Source organism: Oncorhynchus tshawytscha, unplaced genomic scaffold, assembly GCF_018296145.1.
Source record: "Oncorhynchus tshawytscha isolate Ot180627B unplaced genomic scaffold, Otsh_v2.0 Un_contig_903_pilon_pilon, whole genome shotgun sequence".
NCBI lineage: Eukaryota > Metazoa > Chordata > Actinopteri > Salmoniformes > Salmonidae > Oncorhynchus > Oncorhynchus tshawytscha.
In genome coordinates this window covers 149,502-174,277 of record NW_024609587.1, presented here as the reverse complement: position 1 = coordinate 174,277, position 24,776 = coordinate 149,502, and the positions used below count along the sequence as shown (strand labels likewise).

The window sequence follows — 24,776 nt, the reverse complement described above, 5'->3', positions numbered from 1 at the left end:
ATTACTAAAAGCATTTACATTGTATAAGGTCTGTAGTGCTCTATTGATCATGTTGGGGGAGATGACAGGTAACAGTATAGGCCAGGGTTTCCCAAACTTGGTCCTTGGGACCACAAGGGGTGCATGTTTTGGTTTTTGCCCTAGCACTACACAACTGATTCCAATAATCAACAAATCATTGAGCTTTGATCATCAAATCAAATGTATTTCTATAGCCCTTCTTACATCAGCTGATATCTCAAATTGATGTCCAGAAACCCAGCCTAAAACCCCAAACAGCAAGCAATGCAGGTGTAGAAGCACGATGGCCAGGAAAAACTTCCTCGAAAGGCCAAAACCTAGGAAGAAACCTAGAGAGGAACCAAGCTATGAGGGGTGGCCAGTCCTCTTCTGGCTGTGCCAGGTAGAGATTATAACAGAACATGGCCAAGATGTTCAAATGTTCATAAATGACCAGCATGGTCAAGTAATAATAATCACAGTAGTTGTCGAGGGTGCAGCAAGTCAGCACCTCAGGAGTAAATGTCAGTTGGCTTTTCATAGCCTATCATTAGGAGTATCTCTACCGTTCCTGCTGTCTCTAGAGAGGTGAAAACAGCAGGTCTGGGACAGGTAGCATGTCCGGTGAACAGGTCAGGGTTCCATAGCCGCAGGCAGAACAGTTGAAACTGGAGCAGCAGCACGGCCAGGTGGACTGGGGACAGCAAGGAGTCGTCATGCCAAGTAGTCCTGAGGCATGGTCCTAGGGCTCAGGTCCTCCGAGAGAGGACTGTTCACCTTCACACTCCTGGGCCAGACTACACTCAATCATATGACCCACTGAAGAGATGAGTCTTCAGTAAAGACTTAAAGGTTGAGACCGAGTCTGCGTCTCTCACATGGGTAGGCAGACGATTCCATAAAAATGGAGCTCTATAGGAGAAAGCCCTGCCTCCAGCTGTTTGCTTAGACATTTTATGGACAATTAGGAGGCCTGCATCTTGTGACCGTAGCGTACGTGTAGGTAAGTACGGACCAAATCATCTTTGATCATTTGCATCAGCTGTGTAGTGTTAGAGCAAAAAACAAAACATGCACCCCTTGGGGTCCCGAAGACCGAGTTTGGGAAATGCTGGTATAGGCTGAAGCATATGTCCCACACTGTAAAAAGTAATTAGTTCAGCTAACTACATTTTTTTTTGAGGAAAACCATTGCATAGAACCATATGAGTAACCCAAAGTATTAGTGTTCAAGACTTAAAGTAATAAAGTGACATCGCCATCTTTTAATTAAATACTTAACTGTTTTGTGTTCTATTGACTTTTTAACAATACATTGTATTATGTATTCTGAAATATAACGATTGAAGTTACCTGCACATTATGTGATGTACTGAACATAAACATGTAGGGTTCCCTTTCACTTAATTATTTACCTTCATGACTTTTCTTTCTTCAAACATACATACAACATTGTGTAAAAGTATCCGAAATTCAACAACAAAAAACATAACTTGCAAAAACGTAATAATTCTATATAATAACAATAATTTTACTCAAATATCAACGTGTCTGACTACTACTTTGATATTTGAAGACATTTATTTATTTTTTCGACAGTATTCTTATTTTGACTCCTACGCATCTGGAATAGACACTGTAGTTAGGCCCTTAAAAGAGGGCTGGCAGCCTCTTATCATTTAAGTAAAGATGCAAAACATAATAGAATCAAGTAAGATTCACTTATTTAAGAAATGTTCGATTGACTTTAAAATATTAAATAATCATTAACTTTACATTAGCTGAACACAAATAAATACAGTTATTTACTCAGTAAGTTAATATTTGTTAACAGTACTCAAAAACATGAAATTATATGACATCTTATTGACATATAATTTAGTACCACTTTTATGATTTGAGTTCTACTGACGGTTGGAGATGTTTGAGTAGCCACTACTCATTTTCATTAATGAGTTAGCCAGTGACTTTTTAAAGTGTAGGTAGCCTGAAAAAATATAAATATATTCCCCATGAAATAGCCCACATAGGCTATAAAGCAGGTCCAACACAGCCATGCAATGGTAGAAGTCAGGGCTCCATCTCTCTCTAAGCAAAATGTGTTTTTATTTGATTCCCCGTACCCGTTTACTTGCAGGCATGATTATTTATTCTTTGCACGCACTGGGTTCACCTAAATGAATGTAGTCCAGACACACGTGCACGCACACACATAGCTTACTTTCCCATTTCTATCTCACACACAGCACAGGGAGAAGGGATAGAGGCGGTTTCTGCACGCTGCTGTGCCAATGCGCAAACACATCACGCCGTGGGATAGGTCTCCCCAAATTGAGGCTGTGCTTGAGACGATCATGCGATTGAATGATGAGCGCGTCATGCTTGTCTTTCTGTTCGGCGCGATCGGTGACTCGGAGCTCCGCAATCCCCTGGGACACTGTTCCGCCCTCGATAGCTCTGCGATCGGCGTCTCGCCATTGCTCACAACGAATGGCTGCCTGTAGCAAGATATTGCGGGGAGAGGGCTATCGAATCCTCCATTGAAACGTTTTGGATCAGTTTCCCAGCTAAGGGGGTGAGTATCTGCTGGAGAATGAGGATGTCTGTTGGGGTCGTATGAGGATGCAGGGGCGGTGGGCGACGACGCCGGGGCTAGACCGGTGTCCCTAGTTGGCACCGCGGTTTGGGGCAGATATCAGATGGGTTCGGAATGTTTCGTGGGGGTAAACTATTGTTTTGGGAAAGGTGTGCGATGGGGGATGGGTTGGTAAAAGGATGGCACCATCACAAACTTTAAACACCTCACCGGCTTGCGACTTCCGAGCCCCACATGCCTTTGTGGCTACTTTCTCCTCGGCAATATGATCGAAAACTTTTTACAGTGCACGATCAAATATTTTTATGTACCGTCAATTGTAAGAATTTATGTGAGCTACACGATTAAAATAATTGTAAGTTTCGGATACAAATATTTTGGCCATCTATCACATTGGTGAGAAGTGGTTAAATAGATGTCTTGTCTACCGACTTGAAACACCCCTGTTCTGTGCCGCACTGGTTCCGTCTGGCTCGCCCTCAGCTGCTGCGTGTCCTGAGATGACCTGTTGATGTCGGTAAAATGGAGTATAGCAGTGAGAGTCATTTCCCCATCCCAAAAATATTTAAATAAATACGATTTGGAATCGATAGCTGACACCGTGGGACAACTGTCAACCTCATCGATACAGTTTGTGACAATCTGTTGTTTTTAATTCGTGGGTAATCGCGGAAGCAGCGGAGACTGTGCGGTTGTCTGAGTGCATGAGGTGGATGGTGAGCTGGGGCGAACCCAAAATATTTTAGCAGTGCTATGTTAGCTTGCTAGTTTAGCTAGCTTAGCTAGTCCTGACAGGCACCCGATTCACAGGCCTGCGGATGGGATGCGTATATTGCAATGAAAGACGGGACTAAAAGCGAAAGATGTGGACCTTTTCAAACTGATTAAAGTTCGTTATTATATCCGTATACGTTTTTGACAGCTGGCAAACGCCGTGGCGCTCCTGGATCGCGTGTTGCTGCAGTCACTGCCATTCTCTGTCGCCCCCCGGCCCGTGCCAGTGGAGCACTCCGAGCGGGCAGACTGGCACACCGCACGGCGGTCACCTCGGTACACAGACAGCTATCGCCGCGGTTTGATCTTGTATCCTGGTCAAAACCCAAGTCGCTGGAGATACAATTTGTAGCTAGTAACAGCTAGCTATCACTTAAGAGGTTTGATTTGAACTGTTTAATTTAATTGGTATTTAATGAATGTGGTTCGGGAACAGTTTTCGATGTGATCAATTTGAGCATGCCTATATCAATTTGCATGTTACGTGAATTCATTGAAACGATGAATAATGTATTTCAATGATGGTCAGTAGCCCTTCAATAAGAGAAGTAAACATTGAATTGATAGTTGCATTGTGTGTAGGCAACATTTATAGCAGGCAAGCTATATCCTTACAGTAGAGGGTTTTGAAACCAGGAAATGCCTATAAAATAGTTGCGCCAGCACCTTATTTTTTTTACCCTTATTTTACCAGGTAAATTGACTGAACACGTTCTAATTTAAAGCAATGACCTGGATATTGTTAAAGGGGAGAGGGGGGAGGTGTGAATGTGTGAAAGCTGGTGATGCCAGTTTGGAAATGTATCCAGGACACCAGGGTTAACATAACACCCCTACTCTTACAATAAGTGCCATGGGATCTTTAGTGACCACAGAGAGTCAGGACACCTGAAAAATGTCACCCTACACAGGGCAATGTCCCCAATCACTGCCCTGGCGCATTGGGGTCTCCTTCGACCAGAGACAGTAGTGCCCCCTACTCCCATCCAGGGACTGACCAGGACCTTGCTTAGCCTCAGAAGCAAGCCAACAGTGGGATGCAGGGTGGTATGTTGCTGGCCACCACCCATGCAACCCTCTCTAATAATCTGTAATAATCTGTAATCTAAATTAATTTAGCAGTTGGTGTTTTCACAGACTATCGTCTAGGAGTGTGGATAAACTGGAAAATATTTTTGACTTTCTATAAGATCACAAATACGTCGGTCCTTGGTCCATCACAACATCACATAAGCTGTGGCTGCATTTTAAATGCTGGCAAAACATTCTTGAGGCTCCTGTGAAAAGACTGGCACTTATGTTGACACTGTGTGACCTAGTTCTGTGACTGACTCCACTGCCCGGTATGAGATGTGAGGGTGAACTGGACTTCTCCTCCTCTGCCCTCTAACCTGGCTGCTGTGCCTGACATGACCCCTTTGCTGGGCACAGCCCTTGTTCAGGCCCCTCTCCTACCCTCCTTGGTCGCTCTCTCAGTGCAAACTCCACAAACACACCCAGGCTTTATTCTATTCTGTGTGTGTGTCCTGCCAAACTGTAAACAGGCAGTATTGTTTAGTGTGTGAATGTGTGTGTGTTTGTTTGCGTTGGTGTGTGTGAGTGCGCATCTGTGTTTTTGCGAGAGGGATGGAGACAAAGACGGTGTTTCTTTTACCAGTGTGGCTGGCTGGATCCCAAACCAAGGCTTATATGTTGGGCCGCTTACTTCACCTTTAATATGTTAGTCAGACTTCTTGTTAATCTTGTGTTTCACTAGGTGAGAAGATTCTAACGGTCTGTTAATGCTGCCACATAGTATCCACCCCGTCAATGGCAGCTTTTCTGTGTGTGTGTGTGTGTGTAGTCTATAAGTGGATGACTGTGTGTTACTGTGTGTAGGTGCATAGATGAATGCTAGAACATGCATGTGTAATGGATGCAATAATAGCCTATAGCATCAGTTAGCGAATCAGATGCTTTTATGAAAATGGACTAGTGACAGTGACACATTCAGTATGGGTGGCCCTCTGCCCGTGTTATGGGGTAAGCTGAGGTGGATGTCTGTGCTGTTTATGGTTGTTATGGGGTTAGCTGAGGTGGATGTCTGTGCTGTTTATGGTTGTTATTGGGTAAGCTGAGGTGGATGTCTGTGCTGAGCTTCAGAGATAGTGGGAGGGGAGAGGAGGCGCCTGTACCCTTAAAAAGTTCAGTGTATCTTAATAGTTCAGAGTGGCTCACTGTCTTTGTCTCCTCCTCTTCATCCACACACACCATTCTATATGATGTTGTCGAGAGGAATGACAGACCTTTCATTTCTATTGACTTTAGAGCAAAGGCCTATGAAATATTAGAGGGCTGCAGGTTTAGGTTGTTGTATGTTTGAGAGAATAGGTTATGGGCAACTCAAACAAACCCACATTGTAGTACTGTAGGAGTAGGATATTTACACAGATGTAAACACACATTTTACAATCAAATAACATCTCTGAATTGGTTTTAGAAAGTTTTAGGCCTATATAAATAGCAGATAGAAGTGATATGCTTTCACTTTTCAGAATAAGACGTGTGTATGTGTTTATGGGCATTGACATTTGCTACATATGGATAAGTAGGCTTTTTCAAATAGTATTTTAAGGGTCTCCTTTCTGCTCAAAACACACTGTAAAATGGTTTACTTTGTCTGAATGACAAATGAAAGTGTTAGGTTCACTTCAGTTGCTTCTAAATGGGTATCATCACTAAACATGTTTTGTCCATTGGAGGGTGCTCTCTGTTAGTGTTAAGGTCAGTGATGAGCTGATAGGATTTCCTCTCCGTATGATGGGTGCTATGGTTGGGCTTTATTTTACAGCCCTCTATTTACCTGGTGTCCTTAGAAATGAGATGGTAATAATAGTTAAATTGCTTGATAATTAGGCCCTCCTTAGTGGTTTCTCATTGATTGTAACATGCACCACTAGTACCATGTTACTTGCTATAGTGAACAAAAATATGAGCTCAACAATTTCAACGATTTTAGAGAGTTACTGTTTATATAAGGAAATCAGTCAATTGAAATAAATGAATTAGGCCCTAATCTATGGATTTCACTTGACTGGGCAGAGGTGCAACCATGGGTGGGCCTTGGAGGGTATTGGCCCACCCACTGGGAAGCCAGGCCCAGCCACTGGGGAGCCAGGCCCAGCCACTGGGGAGCCAGGCCCAGCCACTGGGGAGCCAGGCCCAGCCACTGGGGGGCCAGGCCCAGCCACTGGGGGGCCAGGCCCAGCCACTGGGGAGCCAGGCCCAGCCACTGGGGAGCCAGGCCCACCCACTGGGGAGCCAGGCCCACCCACTGGGGAGCCAGGACCAGCCAATCAGTTTTTCCCCACAAAATGGCTTTATTACAGTAAGGCTGGTTGGACGTACTGCTAAATTCTCTGAAACGACATTGGAGACCGCTTATGGTAGAGAAATGAACATTCAATTATCTGGCAACAGCTCTGGTGGACATTCCTGTATTCAACATGCCAATTGCCCACTCCCTCCAAACTTGAGATATCTGTGGCGTTGTGTGACAAAACTGCACATTATAAATAGCCTTTTATTGTCCCCAGCAAAAGGTGCAACTGTGTAATGGTCATGCTGTTTAATCAGCTTCTTGATATGCCACACCTGTCAGGTGAATGGATAATCTTGGCAAAGGAGAAATGCTCACTAAAAGAGATACAAAAATTATGCACAACATTTGAGAGAAATAAGCTTTTGTAAGTATGGAACATTCCTGTGATCTTTTATTTCAGCTCGTGAAACATGGGACCAACACTTTACATGTTACATTTATATTGTTGTTCAGTGTACCAATGGTATTGGAATCCATGATATAGGTTAAGTACAGGGCATTACTGTTTGTTGCTTCATTAGGTTGGGGACAAACGGGTCAGCCTCATGCAGAAGATTGGTAACTGATTTAATTGGCTCTTTTAAAATATGTTGCTGATATCTCTCTCTCCCTCCAGACCCTGTGGTGGTGTGCGTAGCGCACCATGGCCCAGACCCTTCAGATGGCGATTCCTAACTTTGGTAACAACGTCCTGGAGTGTCTGAACGAGCAGCGTCTCCAGGGGCTCTACTGCGATGTCTCCGTGGTCGTCAAGGGACACGCCTTCAAGGTGGGATATTACTGTGTGAATTGCGTAGATTGTGTACTATAATGTACATTTTAGTTTTTTAGTGTTCTGATGTGCAAGACCCATTATTTATCTATCGGTCTATCTCGGCGGTAATGGATTGATTTTTATGAGTTTATTATCCCGTTGCCCTTCATGACTTGCCATTATTGGTCAACATTTATTGATGTTAGAAAAATAACAGAGAAAATCGAATCACTGAATCAGAATCTGAATGATCAGAATCATGACATTTTGCACCTCCCAAAAGATCATCCACACAGTTTTAAAATAAATGTATCGTTCAAACAAAGGAAACATTCCTTATATAACTCATAACTCTATAGAATCTTCTTACTCCTCCCTCCTTCTCCTCCAGGCTCACCGTGCCGTGCTTGCGGCCAGCAGCTCTTACTTCCGGGACCTGTTCAGCACTGGGGGAGGCGGCGGCTCCAAGACCCCCACAGTGGTGGAGCTCCCCCCGGCCGTCCAGCCCCAGAGCTTCCAGCAGATCCTGGCCTTCTGCTACACAGGCCGCCTCAGCATGACAGTGGGAGACCAGTTCCTCCTCATGTACACCGCAGGCTTCCTGCAGATCCAGCAGATCATGGAGAAGGGCACCGAGTTCTTCCTCAAGGTAATAATACATGGGTTTTATATAGCCTTTTTAACAACCCAAGCATGTTTAAAGGAAAACTCCACCAAAAAATGATATTTTGATATTTGTTTCATTTGTCCATTGTTGATATAGTCCAGAAATGTTTTGCATGTCAGCAATCAACTTTTCAAGATGTATAACTTTCAAAATACAGAAATACAGACTTTATGATGCATTTTGCATCATGTGATACCGGCTGCAAAACAGTAAAAATTATGTTTTTGGGTGGAGTTTTCCTAAGGGTAGGAGGCCTCCTTCAAAGGGGAGCCTTGTCCTGCATCACAATCACACACAGTGACCACAGGTTGTGCCGTTATGCTGTGCTCTTTATTCAGAGGTCTTAGAATAATACACACATACATACCAGGGTTTCTGTTAGCCTATAATAGATTGCTTTTGTCCGTATATAAAAAAAATAATGCAGATAAATAAGATTTGCGTCGGCCAACTGCTAGGGAGAAGAGAGAATCCAATTGCGAAATAATGCTTTTCAGGCTATTTATTGATGGAAATACATTTGACGGGTCATGCTTATCGGTCTATTGGGTAATCTGCATAATTTAGTGGAAGTAAATTGGTACATGTGTACAATATATTTGTATGTACAGTATCTTAAAATACGAGGTCAAATTATTACGTCGGAGCTCTGGAAAGAGGCCTGATTTCCTGAGTTGGAATTCCGAGTTGGATGACTGTTCAAAACATTTTCCCCAGTCAGAGCTTGTTTTTTCCCCAGTCAGAGCTTGTTTTTTCCCCAGTCAGAGCTTGTTTTTTCCCCAGTCAGAGCTTGTTTTTTCCCCAGTCAGAGCTTGTTTTTTCCCCAGTCAGAGCTTGTTTTTTCCCCAGTCAGAGCTTGTTTTTTCCCAGTCAGAGCTTGTTTTTTCCCCAGTCAGAGCTTGTTTTTTCCCCAGTCAGAGCTTGTTTTTTCCCAGTCAGAGCTTGTTTTTTCCCCAGTCAGAGCTTGTTTTTTCCCAGTCAGAGCTTGTTTTTTCCCCAGTCAGAGCTTGTTTTTTCCCCAGTCAGAGCTTGTTTTTTCCCCAGTCAGAGCTTGTTTTTTCCCCAGTCAGAGCTTGTTTTTTTCCCAGTCAGAGCTTGTTTTTTTCCCCAGTCAGAGCTTGTTTTTTCCCCAGTCAGAGCTTGTTTTTCCCCAGTCAGAGCTTGTTTTTTCCCCAGTCAGAGCTTGTTTTTTTCCCAGTCAGAGCTTGTTTTTTTCCCAGTCAGAGCTTGTTTTTTTCCCAGTCAGAGCTTGTTTTTTCCCCAGTCAGAGCTTGTTTTTTCCCCAGTCAGAGCTTGTTTTTTCCCCAGTCAGAGCTTGTTTTTTCCCCAGTCAGAGCTTGTTTTTTCCCCAGTCAGAGCTTGTTTTTTCCCCAGTCAGAGCTTGTTTTTTCCCCAGTCAGAGCTTGTTTTTTCCCCAGTCAGAGCTTGTTTTTTCCCCAGTCAGAGCTTGTTTTTTCCCCAGTCAGAGCTTGTTTTTTCCCCAGTCAGAGCTTGTTTTTTCCCAGTCAGAGCTTGTTTTTTCCCCAGTCAGAGCTTGTTTTTTCCCCAGTCAGAGCTTGTTTTTTCCCCAGTCAGAGCTTGTTTTTTCCCCAGTCAGAGCTTGTTTTTTCCCCAGTCAGAGCTTGTTTTTTCCCCAGTCAGAGCTTGTTTTTTCCCCAGTCAGAGCTTGTTTTTTCCCCAGTCAGAGCTTGTTTTTTCCCCAGTCAGAGCTTGTTTTTTCCCCAGTCAGAGCTTGTTTTTCCCCAGTCAGAGCTTGTTTTTTCCCAGTCAGAGCTTGTTTTTTCCCCAGTCAGAGCTTGTTTTTTCCCCCAGTCAGAGCTTGTTTTTTCCCCCAGTCAGAGCTTGTTTTTTCCCCAGTCAGAGCTTGTTTTTTCCCCAGTCAGAGCTTGTTTTTTCCCCAGTCAGAGCTTGTTTTTCCCCCAGTCAGAGCTTGTTTTTCCCCCAGTCAGGGCTTGTTTTTTCCCCAGTCAGGGCTTGTTTTTTCCCCAGTCAGAGCTTGTTTTTTCCCCAGTTCCCAGTTGGTTTGAACGCTGCATCAAAGGGCAACAGAAGGCAGGCTTCATCAGCGCGTCACACACCACTTTGCAATGAGCTGGAGGCAGTATGCGTTTTGAAAACATATACTTAGTTGTTTGAATCCTGCATGACTTATGTTGCTTCAAAGTAGCCTATTAGATCTCCTCTCGTTCTAAATTTATAACGGATATTTTCATCTGTTATATGAAACCGCTCGCATGTGTAGTGCCCTTTTGATAATGGTGTTTTCCTGTTAATTGCGTTATGGAACGAACATTCGTGCATAGCCTACTGCCTTGTGCACAGTGCTGCGCTTATAATGTGACAAAATAATAGTTTATCGACATTTTAAGCTAAACGTTCTGATCTGTTGCCTCAGACTCCTTGCGTTTTATGTAGCTTAGGCCTACTGATGAATTTGGGCTCTATCGGCCCACAACTGGCCCAGAGTCTGTTTGAAATAGGCTATTTATTCTCAACAAGCTGACCAATAGAATAGGTAGCCTAAACATTTCTACTAAAGTAGATTGACATAGGCTAGTGATTTTGCTGTTGGTTACTCATCTTGTTGGCTGAGGAAAAGTAAATGTGTTTGAAGTACACATCAGAAGGACCGCACATCGTTGCATCCTCGACTTGCATGTTCTGTGAATATGAATAACCGTATTCTAAGTGTGATTGCTGTCGTTCTGAGCACCATAGGTGGACGCCCTAATCACGCTATGCACCAAATGCAAATGTGTCCGGTAAATGAAAATGTTGCTGATCAAGTGTCCGGCGCCACATGTTCAGAAACCCTGATACATTTTGAACGTGTTTAGCAGAACTCTACCAGGCGTTTCCAGAGCGACAGTAAACTCAACTGAGATGCGTAAACAACCACTTATCACAATCATTGCAAGTATTTGCATATACAGTATATTTATATTTCCATAATAAACTATTGATACATTTATTCTCTCCATATTCCTCCTCCAGGTTTCCTCGCCCAGCTGTGACTCCCAGGGCCTGCAAGCTGAGGAGGCTCCGCCCTCCGAACCCCAGAGCCCCGTCACTCAAACCGTTGCCATGGGGACTGGCAGTCGCCCCGCCTCCTGCCTTACCCCCCTTCCCCTCGTGTCGCGGGTGAAGACAGAGCAGCAGGGCAACCAATCAGAAGCCTCGCCCTACTCGGTGGTGTGCACCCCTGTGGCCAAGCGCTTGTGGGAGGGCGGCAGCAGCCGAGACGGGGGTGGAGGGGGCTCAGGTGGAGGCGGATCCAGGAAGGCCGCCCGCTTTTCCCAGGAGTCCGTGCGAGGGAGTGCCATCCAGAGCTCGGGGGCACTGGCACTTGCCATGGGGATGGGGGCCAGCGGGGCGGGGATAGGATCAGGGGTCGGGGGTCACGGCAGCGGTTCCAACGGGAGTGTGGTCTCCATGGGCAACGTGGCATCGGAGGGCGCCAGCCCGGGCACGATGAGCGCCTACACCAGTGACTCGCCTATCAGTTACCATGACGAGGAGGAAGAGGAGGAGGTGACGGAGGAGCAGACGGAGGAACAGTACAGGCAGATCTGTAACATGTACACCATGTACAGCATGCTCAACGTGGGCGCCGCAGGTACCGACGTGTGTGTGTGTATAAAGGTCAGACCAGACAGATCTGTACCATGTACAGCATGCTCAGCGTGGGCGCCGCAGGTACCGACGTGTGTGTGTATATAAAGGTCAGACCATACAGATCTGTAACATGTACAGCATGCTCAGCGTGGGCGCCGCAGGTACCGGTGTGTGTGTGTGTGTGTGTGTGTGTGTATAAAGGTCAGACCATACAGATCTGTAACATGTACAGCATGCTCAGCGTGGGCGCCGCAGGTACCGACGTGTGTGTGTATATAAAGGTCAGACCATACAGATCTGTAACATGTACAGCATGCTCAGCGTGGGCGCCGCAGGTACCGGTGTGTGTGTGTATAAAGGTCAGACCAGACAGATCTGTAACATGTACAGCATGCTCAGCGTGGGCGCCGCAGGTACCTGTGTGTGTGTGTGTGTGTATAAAGGTCAGACCAGACAGATCTGTAACATGTACAGCATGCTCAGCGTGGGCGCCGCAGGTACCGACGTGTGTGTGTATATAAAGGTCAGACCATACAGATCTGTAACATGTACAGCATGCTCAGCGTGGGCGCCGCAGGTACCGGTGTGTGTGTGTGTGTGTGTGTGTGTGTGTATAAAGGTCAGACCAGACAGATCTGTAAAATGCACACCATGTACAGCATGCTCAACATGGGCGCCGCAGGTACCGGTGTGTGTGTGTATATAAAGGTCAGACCAGACAGATCTGTAACATGTACACCATGTACAGCATGCTCAGCGTGGGCGCTACAGGTACCGGTGTGTGTGTGTGTGTGTATAAAGGTCAGACCAGACAGATCTGTAACATGTACACCATGTACAGCATGCTCAGCGTGGGCGCTACAGGTACCGGTGTGTGTGTGTGTATATAAAGGTCAGACCAGACAGATCTGTACCATGTACACCATGTACAGCATGCTCAGCGTGGGCGCTACAGGTACCGGTGTGTGTGTGTGTATATAAAGGTCAGACCAGACAGATCTGTAACATGTACACCATGTACAGCATGCTCAGCGTGGGCGCTACAGGTACCGACGTGTGTGTGTGTATAAAGGTCAGACCAGACAGATCTGTAACATGTACACCATGTACAGCATGCTCAGCGTGGGCGCTACAGGTACCGGTGTGTGTGTGTGTATATAAAGGTCAGACCAGACAGATCTGTAACATGTACACCATGTACAGCATGCTCAGCGTGGGCGCTACAGGTACCGACGTGTGTGTGTGTATAAAGGTCAGACCAGACAGATCTGTAACATGTACACCATGTACAGCATGCTCAGCGTGGGCGCTACAGGTACCGACGTGTGTGTGTGTATAAAGGTCAGACCAGACAGATCTGTAACATGTACACCATGTACAGCATGCTCAGCGTGGGCGCTACAGGTACCGACGTGTGTGTGTGTATAAAGGTCAGACCAGACAGATCTGTAACATGTACACCATGTACAGCATGCTCAACGTGGGCGCAGCAGGTACCGACGTGTGTGTGTGTATAAAGGTCAGACCAGACAGATCTGTAACATGTACAGCATGCTCAACGTGGGCGCTACAGGTACCGACGTGTGTGTGTGTATAAAGGTCAGACCAGACAGATCTGTAACATGTACACCATGTACAGCATGCTCAACGTGGGCGCAGCAGGTACCGACGTGTGTGTGTGTATAAAGGTCAGACCAGACAGATCTGTAACATGTACAGCATGCTCAACGTGGGCGCTACAGGTACCTGTGTGTGTGTGTGTGTATAAAGGTCAGACCAGACAAATCTGTAACATGTACAGCATGCTCAGCGTGGGCACCGCAGGTACCTGTGTGTGTATATAAAGGTCAAACCAGACAGATCTAACACGCGTCTTTCTCCCTCTGGTAGCTGGTGAGCGTGTGGAGGCCCTACCGGACCACTCAGAGACCCGGGGTCGTATGCGGGGTCGCCAGGACCTGTCGTCTCTCCCCGCTGAGCTCATCACACAGATAGGCAACCGCTGCCACCCCAAACTATACGAGGAGGGGGACCCCGCAGAGAAACTAGAGCTTGTCTCAGGTCAGTGTGTGTTATGTGTGTGTGGATCCATTCTGTCATTTCAGAACTGGAGTAGGAGAAGGGTCAGAGAAGGGTCTAGGGACCGAAGTGGAATGTGGCCTTGTTAAAGATGTGCTATCTTAATTTGAACAGCGGGAAACTAATCCTGCAGCAACAGGAAATGTGAATTATTATGAGGATTATAATGAATGGACATGTTGTAGGGGTTGATAGATTTTTCGTTAGGGTGAATCTAGTCTGAAATGTTAAACTGGAAGCCTTTTAAAACCTTGAATACACTAGTTTGCATTTTCTCTGCAACAACAGAGTGATCCAATGAAGATCGTACACCGCTTATACCCTGAGTGTAGAAAACGTTATGAACACCTGCTCTTTCAATGACAGACTGACCAGCTATGATCCCTTATTGATGTCCCTTGTTAAATCCACTTCAATCAGTGTAGATGAAGGGGTGGAGATGGGTTGAACAAGTATTTTTAAGCCTTGAGACATAGATTGTGTGAGCCATTCAGAGGGTGAATGAGCAAGACAAAATATTTAAGTGCCTTTGAACGGGGTATGGTAGTAGGTGCCAGGAGCACCAGTTTGGGTCAAGAACTGCAACGCTGCTTGGTTTTTCATGCTCAACAGTTTCCTGTGTCTATCGAGAATAGTCCACCCCCCAACGTGACTCAACTATGAGAAGCATTGGAGTCAACATGGGCCAGCATCCCTGTGGAACACTTTTGACCCCTTGTAGAGTCCATGCCCGATGAATTGAAGCTGTTCTGAGGGAAAAAGGGGGGTTGCAACTCCATATTCGGAATGTGTTCATAATGTTTGGTACTCTTAGTGTATACTATACACACACTGTATAGTCTACTCTAGTAGTTGTCCTTACATGACTAGTGAAATGGGACGTGGCCTGGTTCTGCAGTACACTGAGAGTGGTCCTTACTGTGAGATGACTGTATGTAAGAGATGAGGCATGTGTCAGTGTGGTTAATATTAGCCACGTCGAGGCCTCTCTGGGAGCCTATGTTACGTTCCACTGCCACCTTGTCCTAGAGTCCACTGTCAGTCTACATGTGGACTACAGTCAAGTATTCCCAATTGTTTGGCCTGCGGCATTGTTTGTTTATTATGACGAGTCAGACCCAGGATGGGTGTTTGAGTCTATGTTTCAGTGTGTGTGTCCTTCTTTGATATTGTGTGTGTAAACAGGATGTGTCTGTGTGTGTTTTACAGATGGTGTGTGTGGTGTATGAGGGGTATATCCAGGTTTGTGTGTGTAAACAGGATGTGTCTGTGTGTGTTTTAAAGATGATGTGTATGGGGGGGTATATCCAGGTTTGTGTGTGTAGAATTTCAATAGGGGTAGTGTCTGGAGTAGTCCATGGTGACACTGTTCTGTGTGTTTGTTTTTGTTGTTGATTCTCACTAGTGTGTGTGTGTCTCTGCAGGTACGTGTGTGTTCATATCTCGAGCCCAGCTGATGAACTGTCATGTGAGTGCAGGGACCAGGCACAAGGTGTTGCTCAGGAGGCTGCTGGCTGCCTTCTTCGACAGGTTAGTGTCTCTCTCTCTCACACATCTGACGTGTGTGTGTTTATACGTCTGACGTACGTGTGTGTTTATACGTCTGACGTACGTGTGTGTTTATACGTCTGACGTACGTGTGTGTGTGTTTATACGTCTGACGTACGTGTGTGTGTTTATACGTCTGACGTACGTGTGTGTGTTTATACGTCTGACGTACGTGTGTGTGTTTATACGTCTGACGTACGTGTGTGTGTTTATACGTCTGACGTACGTGTGTGTGTTTATACGTCTGACGTACGTGTGTGTGTTTATACGTCTGACGTACGTGTGTGTGTTTATACGTCTGACGTACGTGTGTGTGTGTTTATACGTCTGACGTACGTGTGTGTGTGTGTTTATACGTCTGACGTACGTGTGTGTGTTTATACGTCTGACGTACGTGTGTGTGTTTATACGTCTGACGTACGTGTGTGTGTGTTTATACGTCTGACGTACGTGTGTGTGTGTTTATACGTCTGACGTACGTATGTGTGTTTATACGTCTGACGTACGTGTGTGTGTTTATACGTCTGACGTACGTGTGTGTGTGTATACGTCTGACGTACGTGTGTGTGTGTGTTTATACGTCTGACGTACGTGTGTGTGTGTGTTTATACGTCTGACGTACGTGTGTGTGTGTGTTTATACGTCTGACGTACGTGTGTGTGTGTGTTTATACGTCTGACGTACGTGTGTGTGTGTGTTTATACGTCTGACGTACGTGTGTGTGTGTGTGTTTATACGTCTGACGTACGTGTGTGTGTGTTTATACGTCTGACGTACGTGTGTGTGTGTGTATACGTCTGACGTACGTGTGTGTGTGTGTGTGTATACGTCTGACGTACGTGTGTGTTTATACGTCTGACGTACGTGTGTGTTTATACGTCTGACGTACGTGTGTGTTTATACGTCTGACGTACGTGTGTGTGTGTGTATACGTCTGACGTACGTGTGTGTGTGTGTGTGTATACGTCTGACGTACGTGTGTGTTTATACGTCTGACGTACGTGTGTGTTTATACGTCTGACGTACGTGTGTGTTTATACGTCTGACGTACGTGTGTGTGTGTGTTTATACGTCTGACGTACGTGTGTGTGTGTTTATACGTCTGACGTACGTGTGTGTGTGTTTATACGTCTGACGTACGTGTGTGTGTGTTTATACGTCTGACGTACGTGTGTGTGTTTATACGTCTGACGTACGTGTGTGTGTGTTAACAGTTGATGGATGTCTGTATGTTTATAAAGGTATCATTATACTCTCTCCCTGTCAGGAATACTCTGGCTAACAGCTGTGGAACAGGAATCCGCTCCTCCACTAACGACCCCAGCCGCAAGCCCCTGGACAACAGAGTGTTGCACGCAGTCAAATGTGAGTGTTTCACTTAAACACCAAGAGCCTTTTTGTTAGTACAAAGGGACAGCTGATTTATGATTGGGCTCATCAATCCTAATTCTCTGGTCTTTTCCTCTTTTCTCTCTTATTCTCTCTCTATTCCCCTGCTTCCCTCCCTCATTCCTTCCTCCCCTCTATCTCTCTCCTCCCTCCATCAGTCTACAGCCAGAACTTCGCCACGAGCTTCAAGGAGAGCGAGATGAACGCCATCGCGGCGGACATGTGCACCAACGCCCGCCGCGTCGTCCGCAAGAGCTGGATCCCCAAGCTGAAGCTGCTCATGGCCGAGGGCGACGCATACTCCGCCTTCCTCCCCGACGCCAAGATGGAGGCCGACGCCCTAGGGGCGGAGCCAACCTTTGAACCCAACTCCCTGGAGGGCGCCGAGACGGGTGGCTCGTCCGGCGAGTCGCTGCAGGGGGTGGGCAGCGACGGAGGCACTTTGTTTTAGATGGGGAGGTGGAGTACAGAAGTGTTTAGAAGACGATGATGATGATGATGAATACCTATATTTCCCTGTACTCCTTTCTTCTCCTCTGGTGGTGTGGCCCATCCCCCTGACCCTTTGGCCTTTTGATCCTCCACCTCCGACATGTGACTCTGAAACGTTGCTAGGGGAAACAGGGGTTGTTACCTGGATGTTAATCAGGAAGTTATGCTTTAATTTTGAAAGCGAGAGTCCAAGCAATCGTAACTTCCAATATGGTTTCTGCTGTATATTAGTATGGGGGTAGAGAAAGGGTGATGGGTTTGTGGGGATGCAGTATTTTTTGGGGATTAACCAAATTCCTGCCTCACCATATCAAAACACATTCCCCTGGTTTTGAATGTAGATGTCAGCAGCATTGCACAATGTGAGTCTGAACGATTGTATCCCAACCTCTTGAGGAAAAAGAAACCGACAGAAAGATAACTACTCTATGGATATGAGAGAGACTGTAGTTTCTCTCTAGAATGAGAGAAAGAGAAAAGGGGAGAGGGGGAGCAATAGAAAGACCCCTAACCCACCAACCCCACACCCTTCTGTGACCAGAACAAAATGATTATGCCCTCAGTTTTAATGTACTGTCTCTCTTCTTGTAGCTTTTCTGATCACAGCTCGTTTCTCTGTTTGTAACATGGATCCAGAGATGAGGACTACAGGTGTACAACCTGTAATTGTAAAGAAATCCAAGGGGAACAGAAAAAGACGGTCATATTTTTTTGATTATGTATTTATACAACTGTTGTTGTGTACAGAGAGAAAGAGAGGGATTGGTTTTAAATCTGTTGTTTTATTGTATTTTGAACAGCTGTTTTTGCAAAGAAAGTCCTGCTCCGAAAAATAAGATTTAAAAGCAAATAAGTAAAAGTGCTATTTTTGCATAAAAATATGGTATTGATCAAGTGGTCAGAAAAGTCTTAACGTAGGGCCTTTTGAGTTTTTTGTTTTGACAAACTATTGAACTGAAAAATCTGTTTTTAAGACAGAACTGGGCACTTTCTACCTGCGGCAATCCAATATAGCTTATTATCTTATTCTTGTCCTTTTTCTCTATGGAAATTGTCAAGGAAGCCTACCTATGTGGCTGTTCACAACGATGACTGACTCTGTTATGCTTGCTAGCGAGCTAGCGACGTTACTATGCTAGCTAAACGGCTTACTCGGAAATCACGGCTAAATGTAAACATGCACAGCTTGAATCAACTGGTGGACTGCTGCAACTATCGTGCTAGCTAGCTAACCCCTCTGTTGGTTAGTGACTTGCTCCGAAGCAGACTACTGACATCATTACACATCATGAGGTGGTGATTCAATGACCGGAAAACATTTGGAATAATGGAATGTGCCTTTTTTAATCAACATGGATATGCAGGGGTGGGTCCTGCTTATGTTGATGTTGGGAAGGAGGGAGTAGAATGGGGTTTAAAAGGTGGCAGGTCGTTCAGCTTGAGACAGTTGTAACACACACACACACGTGTTCCAAAGAGAGATGGGGTGAGGTCAGGGGGATTGGCATTCCGGTGGAGTATGTTGGTGTGTTTTAAACAGTCTCCTATATGTGCGAGAGCATTTGTGTTCATTCCTTGAATGTGACTGAAAAGTATATTTGTTCCTGTGCGATTAATGTGTGTGAGTGTGTGCTTTAGGTGGGTGTGTGTGAGTGTGTGTGCTTTAGGTGGGTGAGTGTGTGTGCTTTAGGTGGGTGTGTGTGTGCTTTAGGTGGGTGTGTGTGAGTGTGTGTGAGTGCGCTTTAGGTGGGTGTGTGTGAGTGTGTGCTTTAGGTGGGTGTGTGTGAGTGTGTGTGCTTTAGGTGGGTGTGTGTGTGCTTTAGGTGGGTGTGTGTGAGTGTGTGTGAGTGCGCTTTAGGTGGGTGTGTGTGAGTGAGTGTGTGTCTTCCACCTGGTAGTGTTTTGGATTGGTTTAAGACTCCCTCTGCTGGGACACTTGTCTTTGTGAACGATGACCTACACCATCTTCCATACACCTTTGCAATCCAAAAGATGTGAGACACCTTCAGATAGAAAAGTGATGTATAGAGCGGACACAATTCACTTTTCTCCATACGGCAGAGAAGCAGGTCCACTCTGCATGACATTTCTGTCCTGATTGCTGTTGTTTAACTCTCTCTCACGCTTGGTAAATCCAAAATGGACAATGGTGGATATGTTAAAGGGGAGGTGAAGCACCTTTTTAAATGGGATGAACCCATGTTTCCTGCACCTTTGATAAAGGGTTTTGATATGTTGTGTGGAGAATCAACCCAAGGGATGGCCTTCTTCAAATACTTTTAAGCGGCATCCTTCCTCTCTTTCATTGATGTAAGCACTTCAGGGAAGGGACTAAAGGAAGGGTGCATTTACAGAGTATTGGAACATAGCCTGCGTCTCAGATCTGTGGATGTGGGATGCACTGGGATGACTCCTGTTGTAAATATTGGGACCGTTGAGCTGACTTTCTTTCTACGCTCGTCTAGCGATTTCCTATGTAGGGTGATTGTGTAAAAGTGTGGAAGCGATGAAAGAGAACCGTTTTTTAATATATTTTTTATTTTTTACTTGGTCTCGCGTGTTGTCGAGACGTCATGGAGACTGATGTGTGTGTGTGTGTGAGCTCCCAGCATGCATTTGGCCTACAGGTCAGAGGAGGATGATGGTTGCTTTGGTCTTAAAGTACTGGCCTAATGTGCTACTGAGTTGGTGTGACTGAAGGGAGGGAGGAGGGGTCATCTTTAGGGAGAGAGGTATCATGGCTGCAGACTGTCCATCAGAATATTGTACAGAAAAAAATATTATTTTTCAAAATGTTTTTTCTTTTATTGCTTATGTTTTCTTTAAAGAAACATGTACTGTAAAGACCTTAAAGAAATGCTACTAATTGAAGGTGGTGAATGATTTACCTACTTCTTGCTGAAGAAAAAATTGAAAAGGAAAGAAAGATAACTGTACGATAGCTAGACAGAGCACCGATAGCTAGACAGAGCACCGATAGCTAGACAGAGCACCAATAGCTAGACAGAGAACTGTATATATTTTTTTCATTGTTTGTGATGAGGGTTCTATGAGAGGTTCTTCCAGGGGGACTAGGGCACTGTACTGTCTCTTGGGGGAATGATTTTTGGGGAGGTGGGTGGGTAGTAGTGGGTGTGTGGCGCTATAGAGGTCTGAATTACAAACTTTGCACCTGTTATTGAACCTATACACCAGGGTCTGATTTCACCCTGCTGAACAGATCCCATGATATTATGGACACTGTCAGATCCAGTCTTGTTCACCACCTGCTGTTCACATGTGGTACTGGAGCCACCACCAGATGACAGTATTTCCCCCACAGACCATAGTCATTGACTGAGTTGGTTACTAAGTGATCAAAGTTCAGTTTTGTGTGTTTTGGAGGGGGTTACTTCTCTCAGCTCTGAAGCACAAGACTATAGGAACAGAAAGGAATGTTTGTTTGTGTGAGACAGAACAGTTCAAGCTGATTCATCCTCCATCCCTACAGGTAGATGTCCCTCCTCCCCCAACACACACATCTCAAGAGGATGGACAAAGGCAGTGTCCAGTATGGTGTATATAGGCTTGGAGAAGGACCTTTTTTCACATATACATATATAAATATGAATATATGTATAGATATATACTGTATATTATACATAGAGGCACTAAAGAAGTTGGATTGTTAGTCGTGCACTCTCAGCATGAGGTATATACCCACAAACGGCTTATTGAAACCAGTGCAGTAGTGTCCCCAATGTTTCTGCCCCTGCTCCTTGCCCTCTGTGACCCTGTAGTGCCAGTGCTCATTCTGTTCTCATTGTTTTCCAAGTGCCAATAACTTTGTGAAACCCCTTAACTGTGACCCAATATTATTCAAGGTAATTGCACATTAACTATTGTAAAGAAAAATCATTAAGATAAATGTCAACATGGATTAAAAAAAACTATCTTAATAAAAGGTTTGTAACAAATGATTTGTGACCTTGCTCCTTTTTTTCTCCAAATATTTGTACCACTGTAAATTATAGGTTTGTTACCTGCTGTAATTAGACATGATCAAAGGTCTGTTCACTCTGTTGTGGTGATTTTGGCAATAATGAAGATGGGCCATTTTAAAGTGAGAGCACCAAATGGAATGTGGGCAAGGGAGTGCATAGTAAGTGAATCAAATCACAGCTCATCAAATGAATGCTTCTTGGTTCCATTTGGACTTTGACTTAAATGATGCATACAACTTATTGGACAGGGACATATTGAACCAAAGAGTCCAGATGGAGGATAGGACAGGAAATACTAGAGGTGTGATTTTGGATTGTTGGAATACAAAAGAAAGTCTCTAAATTACAATAACACAATCTGAACCGGTCTTTCTGTATTAATAGAATAAGACATTGTCATGGATGAACCTATATGAAACTGCACCATTATTTTTCAGTGTTTGGTTTACCTTTCATGTAATATAAAGTATTAGGTCTTGAAGAAACCATGTAAAAGTCATGCAAAAAAATATATATATTTCACCTTGATTTAACCAGTAAGGCCAGTTGAGGACAAGTTGTGAAATGAATGAAAGCTTGCTGAGTGAGAACGTTTTCTTTGCCAATCCAGAGACAGTTGGCTGATAGTTTGATTAGCACTGAGCACGTGCATGGCTTGCTTGCTCCTTTCATCAATGTCAGATTTCCAGCGGCATCCTTGCTGCCAGATGTGCATCCCAAAATAAATGAGCTGAGTTGACCCCAAAACGCGCCACCACTGGATTAAGCGCGCTCCCGATGCCCATATTTGGGCTCAGGGAAGCAGAGCGCACAGTCGTGACAACACCAAATAAGGAGATGTGTTCTGACGCAATCCCTAATGGTTCGCACTTTATATGGCCAATGGAAGCGAGGGTCTCCTAGGCGCGTCATGGATTTTTCACCGCAGCGCGCTCGCCTCGGTTACGCGTCGGATGTACTTTATATGGGCATCTGTTGATAACCCTTCTGAAAAACAGCCCCCATGGGAGTAATGTTATAGTAATGTGAAGCAAGAAAAACATGAAGGTTCAAGTGTAATTTATCAACACAGCTTTTTCCAGAAAAAAATCATTATATAATGTCTTTGATTGGTGGTCTTGGCCTGATACCAGGCTGTTAGCCTTTTAGGCATATCATTTTTGTTCAAATGATTAATTTAAAAAAATTGGAACAGTATCAAATGCACATTTTTTATTTAACCTTTAATTAACCTAGAGGCTAATCTATTTTGCAAGAGAGACATGTTCAAGAAAGCAGCAGTCCACTTACACAAGAAAATGCAATTCCCTTCCACTTAATAATAGATGCCACACACACACAATTAGCCTAGTAATAGTAAGACAATGCAACAACTCAATGGCACCGATATTTTATGAATTTCATGGGTTTCTCAGTTTCTGTTTTTTTCATTAGCCTAGTATACAGTGTATGACCTGTTGACAGTAATCAGATTTGCATTCATATTCGGTTGTTCAAATTACACAATTATGCAAACAAATGTGGTACAAATAAACACAGCCTAAACACAACCTACACATGTGTCTAGTCATAAATAGTAGTCTAAATATAGTGTAGGAGGCTACTACATGTTATCCGCAGCTCTTGTGGGGCTTTTGGCATAGGAGGAGCTCATGGAAGAATTTACACCTCTCAGATGACAGCGAGCCACTGACGTCAGCGAAGTTATAATAAAGCGGCTTGTACAGGCACGTTCATGTCTGGGTGTGTGAAGTTTGAAGAATCTAGGCCCTAACGGTACGGTAAAGTCCAAAGTTGTGGCAATTAAATGAAATAGTCTCTAAACGTCTTAAGATCAATAATAAGTAACAACATGGAGGTCAGCGCTGAGGCCAAGAGGATTATGGTCCACGCTCTAGGCAAGCTATACAGCTCGCGCGCCCAGCGCGGGGGACACCGTCTCCACCGGAGCCTGCTGCTCACGCTCGTAATGCAGTCCGCCCGGGATATCTACCACGCATCGCAGGCCAGTTGTGAAACCACGACAGCAGCAGAGACGATCCAGCAAGAGTCGCCGATGGAGGAAACAACTGGAGATCGTTTGGAGAGGGAGGTTTCATCGTCTCTGTCTGGACTACCCGCGACCCCCCAGCCCCGGGAGATTGCAGTATCCTCCGAGGACGAAACGAACTCACACCCGCTGCACTGCAGTGTAACCGCAGGTAGAGAAGACAAGGAGAACCGGGGCCCGTCGAGGCCTGACCGTAACGCCAGGAAGAGACGGGGCAAGGCGGCCGCGGAGCCCGACTTCCTCCCCTGCAAGAAAGCGAAAATGGAGCAAGGGAGAAATACCGTCATACGGAGCTCTGTGAACTGCTACCGTGTCGGTGGGGACTCCCTGGTCTCATCGGTGCCCATGTTAAGAGCCATTGCTGCGTTTTGAAGGGACAATGAAGAGTTTACTTTGATTTGGGTTCATAAATACAATTTTGTGACGGAGCAGGAGGAATGCGTTATGGGCAAAACTATCCGGGTATGAGCCGGGTAGAGAGAGAGGAGACCACATATGCGTTCAGACACTATAAATTGCTGTGGTCTCTAATGTTGGAAACTGGGCTGTCCCGGGAACTCAGTGGAGGTTTCTCCGAAAATTGGAGCTTGTTTTGTGAAAGAGGTGACTGGCTGATCGTTACGGTAAAAGAGTTCATGTTCTCCCGCTGTGACTTTCCCCGCTGGCTGTGCGCCAAAAGAGGGAGCTGGAAGAGCATTGGTCTAATACTTTCTAGGGCTGGGCCTGGTCGAAAAGGACTGAAAACAATACACAGCACGAGCCTAAACCGACTGAATAGTGCTGGTTACAATGACTTTTATAGCCTACACGTGCGCCATGATGCTGAAAATACTAGACCAACCATTTGCTATTAATCACTGCCGTGGGTCCTAGTAATCTAAACATTTGACCTATTACATAAATTGATCCATTAAATGTTCTGAATGTTCTACCGTATGATACATTCACATGTATATTTAGTTCATTTGGAATTGTACGTTAATTGGTTGAACTGTGGAACTTTTCTTCCATAGGAACCAAAATGAATTGTATGGACACTGATAACCAAAACTGTGAAACAAACCATTCCAATGACACTACCTCAGTTTTATTTATTAAAACGTTTTATAATGAACTTCAACCTTTTCTCGTTTCCTTTTAACTTGTTGTAGCCTTGTGGAAACTATTCATCATGACATGGGTGCCCACTGGGCACACACTGGTTGAATCAACGTTGTTTCCACTTCATTTCAACCCCCCAAAAAAATGATTTGGATTTTTTTTCCACACAACATTTAACTTAAATCCTGATGACATGGTCACATTTTAGCTGAATTCACGTTAGTTGACAACTCAACCCAACGTAAATAAAAAAATTAACATTGAACTCACATCTGTACCCAGTGGTTGGGCGGATGTGGGTGTGGTATGGAGTCCGCGTGACTAAAGAAACAAGGGTAGTAAGAATATTGCCCCCTGTAGTGTGTGG

General features: G+C 44.9%; 2 protein-coding genes across 4 annotated transcripts; both read left to right on the top strand.

The window, feature by feature from the left end:
* The first annotated feature begins 2,300 nt into the window (after positions 1 to 2,300).
* On the top strand, positions 2,301 to 21,234 carry LOC112225763 (nucleus accumbens-associated protein 1-like). 3 transcript variants are annotated; one of them, XR_006082441.1, is made up of 9 exons: positions 2,301 to 2,575; positions 7,348 to 7,500; positions 7,877 to 8,134; positions 11,147 to 11,768; positions 13,658 to 13,828; positions 15,271 to 15,376; positions 16,662 to 16,759; positions 16,942 to 18,942; positions 19,078 to 21,234. XR_006082441.1 is itself a non-coding variant. In XM_042316078.1 (8 exons), the coding sequence occupies exons 2-8, from the start codon at positions 7,375 to 7,377 to the stop codon at positions 17,232 to 17,234; spliced, it is 1,674 nt and encodes a 557-aa protein (XP_042172012.1). In that variant the 5' UTR covers positions 3,120 to 3,312; positions 7,348 to 7,374; the 3' UTR covers positions 17,235 to 18,992. The 3 variants fall into 3 exon arrangements, 2 of the variants coding, with proteins under 2 accessions (XP_042172012.1, XP_042172011.1); XM_042316078.1 differs by lacking the exons at positions 2,301 to 2,575; positions 19,078 to 21,234 and adding an exon at positions 3,120 to 3,312 and having other exon boundaries at positions 16,942 to 18,992; XM_042316077.1 differs by lacking the exons at positions 2,301 to 2,575; positions 19,078 to 21,234 and adding an exon at positions 3,120 to 3,750 and having other exon boundaries at positions 16,942 to 18,992.
* Positions 21,235 to 22,942: 1,708 nt separating this feature from the next.
* Positions 22,943 to 24,428, top strand: LOC112226247 (immediate early response gene 2 protein). The gene has a single exon (XM_024390621.2). The coding sequence runs from the start codon at positions 23,111 to 23,113 to the stop codon at positions 23,678 to 23,680; it is 570 nt and encodes a 189-aa protein (XP_024246389.1). The 5' UTR covers positions 22,943 to 23,110; the 3' UTR covers positions 23,681 to 24,428.
* The last annotated feature ends 348 nt before the right edge of the window (positions 24,429 to 24,776 follow it).